The following is a 10,369-nucleotide window of genomic DNA, read 5'->3' on the forward strand; positions in this document are numbered from 1 at the left end:
ATGTTCAATCAACCACCCGGCGGGCCTCGTGCTTCCGACTCCAACGGGCAACCCTCTTATGGCTTCACCGATGAAGCCTGGCCAAGGTATGGCCTCGCCAACAACTCGGCTTCCTTCTCGACCGACCATTCCCAGTCCATCTATGCCTCAGACCGGCAATATGGCGACTCCTCCGGCATGGACTGGGCGCCGACCCCAACCGACTATCAGACGCGCTTTCAACACCAAGATGCTGTAGCCGAAAATGTCGAACTCGACAACATGAGTCCTCAGGCCGGAGGCGGCGTTGGTCGTCTTGTCGCGCATTTCGAGAACAAAGGCTTTGCGCCGCCGCTTCCTCCGAGACCATCCAACACGATATCAAGTCCGGTCAATCAAGAGCCGTCTGTTTCGTCGCCGTTCGGTACCTTCAGCGTCGCATCTCCCATCCTCACGAGCCCTCTCGCCAGTCCCTCCGAACCCAACTATGGACTTCTGGGTGACCAGTCGAGGGTCACCAGCCCGATTGCTAGCCCACCTCCCATAGCATTTGGCGGATATCATGATTTGTCGGTATCCAGTCCAGGCGTTGGTTCCTCGTCCGGACACTTTGGAAGTATGAATAGCTTCATGGTCAACAACAGAGTAGCCACCCCCATGGAAACCTCCATGGCTGCGTCGCCCATGGTGGCAACCCCCATCATGAATAACCCCAAAGTCGCCTCTCCGAGCCCGGCTACTCCAGGCGTGCCAGGCACTCCTGGTTTTGCCATTTGGCGACCACCTGTGCCAATGACTCCCAAACCTACCATGGATCAATTCCAAGGTACTAGTAGTTCCTCCACTTCCGGTGGCTATTTCGCAAAACCTCCCATCCCCTCAACTCCTAAACCAGTCATGAATGCTGGAAGCCAGCTCGTCTTGGATTTCAACTCCAACTCTGGCTCCATTGCAAAGGGTAAGGCTCCAATGAGACCTCCCGCGAAACCAAGACACCCTATTCGACAACCATCACGATCACAAATATCCACACCCGCAGCCTTCAGCCCTGCTATCAAACGTGAACCTTCAACACCACATTTATCTCAAGCTTCTCCTGCTCCACATACACTGGCGGTATGTCTCTCACACTTTCCCCTGAGCGAATCAACATGCTAATGGCCCTTGTCAGAGTGAACGGAGAAGTTCAGTATCCCAAAGATCACAAACGGGGAGCCGGCCTTCGAGGGAACAAGTCCCTGCCGAGGCCTGGGAGTCGTTCAAGAACACAATTCGAACCCTCTACCTCGATGAACGAAAGCCGCTCAAGGAGGTCATGTCCATCATGGCTGACAAGTACGGCTTTCAGGCAACGTAAGTTTCGCTCCTAGGCTGCATGATCATTTCTCACCCTCCACAGCCCCAAGATGTACAAGACTCGATTCTCACAGTGGGGTTTTGTCAAAAACAACACCGAGGAGGAGGTTAAGCGTCTGCTGTCGAAGAAATTTCAACGAGATGCCGAGGGAAAAGTATCCGAGTTTGTTCGCAACGGAAAGGTCGTCAACCTGGGCACGTACCTGAAGAGAAAGGGCGTCACCGAGTACGACTTGATCGATTTCGAGTTGCCTGCCGAGCTCCCAGCTCACATCCGATGTCGAACTCCGACTCCTCCACCTGCGCCAGGATACCTCCAGTCCCCCGATCTGCTCCGGGCGCAGGAGACTATCATCAGCAATATGAGGAAGGCCTTTTTGCAGTGTCGACAATTCGAGGTGGAAACCGATGCTCAAGTTGGATGGCAGACAATCATGGTGTGGGGAGCAGGATCCAGCGATCTTTTGCTCGAGGCAAACCACAACTTTGAAATGAGGGACACTGACCAGGGCGGACATTTCCTTATGAAGGCCTTCAAGCAGCTCGAAGTCGATTTGAAGAAGCTATCACCCCAAGGAATCCAGGAGCTGCTTCTTGGTATGGTCCGTCGTGATCCCGGCATGATGACGGCCTTATGCAAGTATCTGGCGGCATACTCGACAACCAACTTTGAGCGGTCACATCCTCTGCGACAAATCTTTGCCTGTTTATATGAGGTTCAGCAAAAACATGGCCCGGGGACACTCTCAGACCTTTTGTGGGCCAGCATCCCTACCATTGCGGAAGAATTGGAGGCCATCTATGGGCGGAAGCACCCATATGTCGCTCGAACGTGGACCGATTTGGCGACCTTCTATAACCACGCGAACCCCGAGCGATTGGAGAAGTTGGTGGCAGAACTTCGACTTTTGCAACGGCAAATGGAGCACCGACAGGGCGCAAACAGCGTTGAGGTCTTCGTGTTGCGATATACCATTGTGCAACTAATGGTTGCTGCACACCCCCAATCAGATGCAACGAAGCAAACGACCATCGACCTCTGGCATCATGCGCGAGGGATGGGACTCATATTCCCTGTTCGAGGCCAACAGCCCAACGTCTTTTGTTATCACAGTCCCGTCAAGGTCGATCCCTGGACGAAGCGATGCCGACGAAGATACGACTCTGGAGTTAGGCTTCTCGAGGAGCATGTGGGCGTGCGAGTTATTCCATACTTCGAAGAGGACTTCCACACAACGGAACACGCCCCAGAGCACATGCCACAACAGCAGCAGCAACAACAACCGCAGCACCATCATCAACAGCAGCAACAACAACAACGTGCGCCGCAGCTGCAGGCGCAGGACTCATGGGCGGCGGCAATGGAGCAGCAAATGGGGGGCAACAAGTGGTCGTTCATCTGAGCAGGATCTCTGGTCGACCATTAGTTCTCGCTGCCTCAGCAAACACCAACCTGCCATGTGCTCGCCCCGACGACACCGGCCTCTTTGAAAGACGTGGACGACTGAATGACGGATCTAGTAAACGTTCCTCCGAGACGATGCAAATGCCCCATATGCAGTCTCACCGACCCCGTATACACAGCCTGGAGTCTGGCACCAGCATATATTTCTTTGCGGCTTCTTTTTTCTCGGCGTTTCCGGATCGTTGCCCGTTGCGGCTGGACGATGGAATCTTGGACATTCTCGTATTCATTTTTTTTTTCTTGCATTATCCCCCATGTATATTAGGAACCACGCGAGGACATGCATTGGATGAAATTCGGGGTTGAACGGGCGGAGTTGAGGTGACGGAGCATCAAGAGGGAGAGGGATGAAGAAGGGAGAAAAGGAGATTATTGAAAGAGCCGCGATAGGGAAGGCAGGCGGTCACGGGAATGAAGGAAGGAAGGAAGGAACTGGAGGACATTTGATTTTTACATCTTTTTTTATAATCCCTCCATCAACGAGGGAAGGCGATACCCAAAAACCCCTTCAACCTACAGACCTCGAGATAGGCGCATCCTGCAGCGAGAAAGAGAGGGAAAATCTTTACTCGTGAGGCAGGCAAATTTTAGAAAGAGAAATACCAACAAAACATTCTAAACTTGGGACTACCTACCTATTTGTGAGCATTCCTTCTTTGAGATGTTGAACGTCTTCATATGATGAGACACAATTAGCTATAAACAGTGTTGTATGTTGAGGATGCAGAGATCCCGTTACCCGAGATATCCCCGGCGCAAAACTCAACTCTCAGAAATTCGCATCATGACAAACAGTTGCTCTCCAGCTCCAGGCTTCAATCTCCCACAATGCGCCTCGCCAGCCCCTCAGTCCTAAGAGGACGGCTCTCTCTACCTTTCCGCCGTTTATACTCATCATCCCGTACAATTCAAGGTCCAAACACCGCCAATCCAACCCACCAAGACTCCATCATGCTAACTCTCCTCCAGAAAATGACGTCCTCTTTCTACGACAGCAGGGCAAAAGAGCTCCCAAATGGCACCTTACCGCTCCTCTCCGCGCCGACTCTCGAATACGTCTCTCTTACGGTGGCTCCGTCAACTCGTCCGACCTGATTGGCCGCAGTGTGCTCGATACAGTGGTGGACAGCTCGGGCCGCAGCGTCGTGCTGCATGAGCCGTCCATGGCATCCTACATCATCAACAGCGCGCGGTATGCCACGCCGGTACAAGTCCTCTGGTATCAATTGGGCTTGAACTATGGCTAACTTTGGCCTTTACCTTCTAGATCTATCCCCATGATGCAAACATCATCGTCTCGCTCCTTGACTTGAACCTCCCTCGTCCTGGCGAAGAGGAGTACGATACCGACCAGACGCCTCCGCCGTTCGAGATATTCGAGGCTGGAACGGGCATGGGCAGTCTAACGCTGCATCTTGCTCGGGCTCTTCATGCTGGAAACCCAGCCGTGCCTCCCAGCTTGCGCAACGCCCTCTGCAGTGCCCGGTATAAAAGGGACGAATTCGGCCTCGACCTCTCCCCCGAGGTCGAGACCGAGTACGAAACCTACCGTAACAATCGCCGTGCTATACTACACACTCTCGATCGCAACCATAAGCACTCGCGGGCGGCGCATAGCCTCATTCGCCAATTCCGCCGTGCACTCTACTTCCCCACCGTCGACTTCCACATCGGCTCCATCGACGAATACATCTCCTCCCGTCTCGCCCAGACGAACGATGAGCCCTTCCTCTCCCATGCCATTCTCGACCTCCCCTCGGCGCACGACCACGCCGGCCCCGTCATCCAGGCCCTCCAGCCCAACGGCCTGCTCATCATCTTCACTCCGTCCATCAGCCAGATCGCCGACTTCCAAGCCTGGATACTCCGTTCAGGACAGCCCATACGTCCAGAGAGGGTCATTGAGCTGCCAGTCTCCACCACGGCTGATGGTGTACGTGACACTGGTGGCGGCAAGGAGTGGGATGTCAAGACAGTCATTCCCAAGGACCAGCCTGATGGTTCCCCTGTCCAAGTCATGCGACCCCGAGTTGGTGATCGCATAGCCGGCGGTGGATTTGTTGCTGTAATGCGTCGATGGCCCGCTGGGCAGGTGCTATCTGAAGCTCAGTCCTTGGGCGATGAGGCTGTCTCTGAGCTGGATGAGCTCACGGGGACCGATGAGGTGCCCAAGAGTGAAAAGCCATCAGAGAGCTCATAGACCTCCAAATGGCCTCTCACCTGCCTGGAAAGTCACTCTCCCATGTAAACATTTTTTGTAAACTACACGAAAATCTGTATGATAGCTACACTCAAGGATAGACATGGAGAAACGGCCACGGATATCATCAATAGAGTAAACGAATTCATGAAGAATCAAACAAACATCGCTTGCTATTTTGTTCTCGCTTATCCCCAAAACATGAAGGGTATCTCTATGCACATGCTAAATAAAACATCAAGTCATATCCTCCCCCAAAAGTCATCATCAAGATTTCGTCACATCATCCTTTTCCAAAGTACCTAACTTTGCACTCCAATTCTCCCCAAACTTGCTGTTCCGCGGCGGAGACCTAGAAGTGCAATGTCCAGCATTGCCCCCTATTAATTCCATGCCAGAAAGCCATTCATCATATGAAGAAAAGAAAAGAAATACCAATGCATCCAGTGCGTGGTCACTCCGACCTGCGGCACCGAACATTAAACGAGTAAGAAATGCAACGATAGTAGAGTGTCTCGCGTGTATGTGAAGCGAGACACTGAGTATGTGTGGCGTAGTCAAGTTTCAAGGTGTTGCTAACCTTGCTTGACCTAGTGAGAGTTGAGATAATGTTGTACATCCCACGCATGGGGTTCTGTAGTTGGGGCTCGCGCCCGTTGATAATCTTCCGTCATGATGTATACCTGCCCAATGCAATGACAGAAAGGAAAATATAAAGGAGTGTGGGTTAATCAAACACTGGTGATGCGTTCCAGGGGAGCTCGGGCACAGCAGACCATGAGCTTCAAGCTCGTTCCAAGCTCCTCGCACTCGGACAGTAGATGTCTGTCACTCCAGATGCTTCTTCCGGAGGGGTTCTCCGCTGCATTCTCGTAGCAACGTGTGTACCACCAACGGCCAACACGGCTAACCATCTTGGTGATGCCCTCGTCCGCCAAGGGGCTGTTGTCGCTCATCATCTCAGAGAGGCTCGGGTGATCCTTCTTCTTACTAGCGACATCCTTGCCTTTCCCCTCGTTCGGGCGAGTAACGGAACTGGCAACAGGCACACCAACACGCGCTGCCTTGATGGTAGTGAAACCAGCCTTGCCCAAAAGACGCAGAATGAGATCCGCGGTCGAGCCGAGACTCGTATCCGGGGTCTTCTCGTTGATCCTCTCCTTGAGTCGGCGTACCGTGCGACGACCTCGATTGCCCATATTGTTCAGGTCAACATCGAGAATGGAGAGCTCGATGTAACCACCAGGCTTCAGCACACGGCGAGCTTCTGTAAGAATGCTGCGGTAGTATGCCTCCGGTGCCGCCACAGGGAACCGGTAGACAACTGCCATGAAGCTTTGAGGAGCAAAGGGAAACTTGTCGAGGTGAGACATGTACTGGATCTGGTGGTGGTTGGGTGGGCTAAGAGGGAAGCTTGAGGACGAACTCTTGAGCTCTGGGGGCAGAGGAGCTCGAGGGGACAGATTGAAGAAGGTGGCAGCTGGATAAGTTTCGGCAGCGTAAAAGGACCAGTCATCGTTACCGAGGCCATCAATCACCAAGATGGAGTGTCGCTTCAGAGAGCCCTCGACTGGAACGAGCTCATGGCGAACATCGCTAAAGAGCACATGTCCAAAGGTGAGCCACTTGCTGACTGTCATTGAGCCAACCCGGAGGTTGACTTGCGCAAGTGGGGAGCCATCCTCAGAGGAACAGCTGCCGTTCGACCGTCTTGTACCGGAAGATGACTGGCTGCTTCGTCGCGACCCTGTAACCGCCTTGACGACCTCAGTGCTCTTGTTGCGGTCTCCATAGCCCGAAACAAACTCAGAGACTGAAAAGGAAGCTGTGGGGCTTGGGTGAGGTTGGAAAGCAGCTTTGAGTCTCTCTGTCATATCAGCACTGCAGGTGCTGGAAATGGTTGTCGCCTTTGACAGCCTATCTGCCTTTCGATCATCGAGGACAATTGTGGGGGATTCCAAAGGCTTCCCCTTGTTGGACAGCTTCGACTGATACCTCTCGAGGTGGAAAGGAACCCCCTTTGATGAAGTAGCTGAGGGTAGTCCCTTGGCAGCGTCCTCACCAAGAAGATCATCATACTCATCCCAGACCTCATCCTCTGCTGGAGGGTCATTGGGTTGGGGAATGATGGCTGTGGAGCCGGCGAATGACAAGATCCCAGAGCAGCTCGAGCTAGAAGTTCCGATTGTCCCTTCAGAGCCCTTCCTAGGTGAAAAGGCTAGGAATTCCTTTTCAACCCGGCTAATTCCTGGAGACATTCCAGGGATCGAGCCCTGCGACGAGGTTTTGTTGGTGCTTCCTATCGTCGAGCCTTCCATGGTAAGGTCAGGGACAGGAGTTGATGGCTTGGGGGGTGTTGGGCCCTTGGCGACCGGGTCGACGTCAGGAACCTCAAGATTGGGAGGATCCAGTTGCAAACTGGCTCTGAAGGGACGAGAAAAGCTCTTGGGGGAGGCAGTATTCTCAGTCCGGTTGCTCACCACCTTGGGGATCCTACCAACTTGGGGAAGCCTGCTGCGTCGGCCCGTGGTGGTACCTGATGATGTTGGTTGAACAATGGGTACCTTCACAGTTTGCTGAGCAGGAGGTGATCGGACCTTGGCTTTGGCCTTGGGCTCGAGGCTTCTCCTCCGCGCCTGCTGTGCAGGTCGTGTCAGAGAACTCGTGGACGAGCGCACCTCAGGTGTTTCTTGGGGAAGTTCGGGGGTTCCACCAAGACTAGGCGACTTCCCATAAACTTCAGCGTACCTCAAGACTTCTTGAACGTCCATAGGCTCGCTATCGTCTTGCTCAGACGAGTCCATCATTGCATAGAAGGGCATAGGCTTCTTCTCAACAACCTTGACTGTGGCAGCAACCTTCTCGTTCTGCTTGGGAACTTGCTGGCTACTCGTTGACCTTCCAAACAAGTTCCACTTCCGAGGCGAGCGTGGTCTCTTGACGAGCTTCTTGGGAGCAGGATGGGCTGGTCTCGCCTCGCGAGAAATCTCGCGTTGCAACTCAAAGTGGGAGTCGTCTGACATGACACTGGTATCAAAGCTCGTCATTGGTGATGTGGTAGTGCCAGATGTGTTGATAGGATGGGGAAGTCTCAAAGGATCCTCGGGCGAGGACCGGAGACGCTGAACAGACCTCCGAAAAGCAATAGTCGAGTTCATTGTAACAACATCAGACTCACTGCTCTCAGAGGGTCGGCGAGGGCTGAAGGCAGGATGGGGAGTGCGTGACATAGGTGATGGCCATAAGGTGTGCCGAGAGTTTTTGCGGGCATGTGAACTTCCAGGCTTGGGCAGATCACTACTCAGACTCTGAGAACTCTCAGTCCGAGACAGTTCTGAACTCGCATTTCGGTTTTCGACAACCTCACCCCCAGCAATGACCACAGGGTTGACACGGTCGGACAAAAAGGAGTCGTTGCTGGCGAGGGTCTCCTGGGATGCTTTGTTTCCACGAACCAATTTGCTGATGCTTCCACTGCGTCGTTTATGAGTGCCGAGGCGTCCATAGCCTTCATGGCCGGTGCCAGCTGCAGGGCCTTTGCGGACAGGCTTCTTGTCCTTTTCATCTTCTTTTTCCTTCTCCTTCTCCTTCTCCTTCTTATCTGGCTGAATTACCTCTGCAGTCTTTTTGCGACCAAAAAAAGGGAACCGCGAGAAGGAGCTCGGCACATGAGGGCTTGGCGTGCGAGTGGCTCTAGGCTTCTCAGTAGGCTTGGTCTTTTGGGGTTCTGTTACCACTCTCGTCCCGGTCCGAGAAGACATTTCACCTTTGATAGGGAGTTGAGACGTCGACGATGCCCTAGTGCCATGGGAAATCTGCGTGGTAGGAGGCGAGAGAGTGGACGGGATCCCCGAATCACTTCCCCGTCTCTCTATCGGCAGAGATTGGGAGGAAAGGTTGCTGTGGATGACCGGTATGGCACTGAATAATTGTGACTGCATATCTGGGGTGCCATCTCGGCTGGGTCGTGAAGGCGGGATGGCCCTTGGGGACGCGGAGGACTGGGTCCGGTCAGGTGAAGGAGATCGCAGAACAGGCCGTGATACCTTTCGCACACTCCTTGGCGATGAGGTCTCCTCCCTGAAATGTTGTGAAGACTTTCGTGGTGGAGGGCTTGGGGGTGGTGGTGGCAGTTTCTTGTTCTTCTTGATGGTGGCTTCCCGAACAGTTGAGTTCGAGGAAGAAGAAGCCAGCGACTCTCTGACAGACGCCAATCCATGGGGATCAGCGGTGATAGCATCAACCTCATTCGGGATACTGCCGGCCCTTCGTCTAGTAACCGGGGGCCTAGTGATAGAAGGACTTTGCAATCGGCCTTTGACTTGGTTGCTGCGATGAGGTACAATCAGGCAAGGCGACTGGGAAGCAATCGAAGTCGGGGTGGTGTCACGGCTGTAAGGTCCTGGTCCAGGAGACTCCGAAAACCTAGTCGAAGGACTACCACTAGTTCCGGAAAAGAGTAAACTGGCCGGGGTAGGAGGCGGGAGGTCGTGTGTCGCTAATCGGAATGGAACTTCGATATGGGTCTCAGAGCTATCTGAAGGTCGTCGGATGTTTCGATATCGGTCGAGCTCAGGGTAGATGACCGATGACCTTCCTGGCTTCGTTACCTCAATGACCTCTGCAACTTGGATCTCGGCCGGGCTGCAGGTGAGTTCTCGATCCAGTGGTGTTCCGAGACGTTCCGGGTCGAGCGAGCTCTGTTGCTTTTGCTGAGATGATGAGGAGCTCGTTCGAGATGATCCATTGCGAGTTGTCGTGACATCTCGGGACAGGGACGACTTCTTCCTTCGAAGGACATTGGGGTTAGACTTTGAGGCATTATCAGCGGGCCTTGCTGAAGAAGATGATCCCAAGCCTCCGCGGTTGTTAGCAGTTGATCGGACAGTCGTTGAGGTGCTGGTAGAACCCCATGATTGTGCTTGGTGGTTCAGGCCGGGTCGTGGTGTTGGGATCGAGGGTCGTCGAGTAGAAGGCGAAGGCTGAGAAACGCTTCTGCCTGCACTTGGGCGCGAGCCCGAAGAAGGCCTCGGTAATGATCGTGGAACTTCCTCCCTCTTGCTTGTTCTGTTCAACGGCCTCGTCGGGCCCAGCAGACTTCCGGGTTCGGCCAACCGTCTGCTGCGAGACCCTTCCACGGGTCTGGTCGGCAGACCAGACCCCGCTCTAAGAGATTCCATCTTCCAACCTTCAGTGCCGAAACTGTGTATCTCGGCCCATGATTCACAAGCGGGGGCAGATGGGAGAGGGGTTTATGAGATATATGAAAGCCAAAACGAACGAGATTGTGAATCGAGCGAGCAGAAAGTCGTCGGTATTAGTGCGGAGGGGGTTGGCTTGAGTGGTGTGGGACTGAAACCGTTCTCGGG

The 10,369-nt window shown here is 53.7% G+C and overlaps 3 protein-coding genes across 3 annotated transcripts; 2 read left to right on the forward strand and 1 right to left on the reverse strand.

Moving 5' to 3' along the window:
- NCS54_01256500 (Clr5 domain-containing protein) lies at window positions 1-2,738 on the forward strand (the record flags this gene model as incomplete). Its single annotated transcript, XM_053157793.1, has 3 exons — window positions 1-1,095; window positions 1,151-1,332; window positions 1,379-2,738. 3 exons carry the CDS (start codon window positions 1-3, stop codon window positions 2,736-2,738), a joined length of 2,637 nt encoding a protein of 878 aa, XP_053013768.1.
- Window positions 2,739-3,628: 890 nt separating this feature from the next.
- NCS54_01256600 (TRNA (adenine(58)-N(1))-methyltransferase catalytic subunit TRM61) lies at window positions 3,629-5,000 on the forward strand (the record flags this gene model as incomplete). The annotated part of the gene is made up of 3 exons (XM_053157794.1): window positions 3,629-3,713; window positions 3,770-4,005; window positions 4,068-5,000. 3 exons carry the CDS (start codon window positions 3,629-3,631, stop codon window positions 4,998-5,000), a joined length of 1,254 nt encoding a protein of 417 aa, XP_053013769.1.
- Window positions 5,001-5,731: 731 nt separating this feature from the next.
- NCS54_01256700 (Hypothetical protein) lies at window positions 5,732-9,914 on the reverse strand (the record flags this gene model as incomplete). Its single annotated transcript, XM_053157795.1, has 2 exons — window positions 5,732-9,858; window positions 9,887-9,914. The coding sequence occupies 2 exons, from the start codon at window positions 9,912-9,914 to the stop codon at window positions 5,732-5,734; spliced, it is 4,155 nt and encodes a 1,384-aa protein (XP_053013770.1).
- Between the last annotated feature and the right edge of the window lie 455 nt (window positions 9,915-10,369).

The sequence above is a fragment of the Fusarium falciforme genome, chromosome 10 (genome assembly GCF_026873545.1).
Source record: "Fusarium falciforme chromosome 10, complete sequence".
In the NCBI taxonomy this organism is placed as follows: domain Eukaryota; kingdom Fungi; phylum Ascomycota; class Sordariomycetes; order Hypocreales; family Nectriaceae; genus Fusarium; species Fusarium falciforme.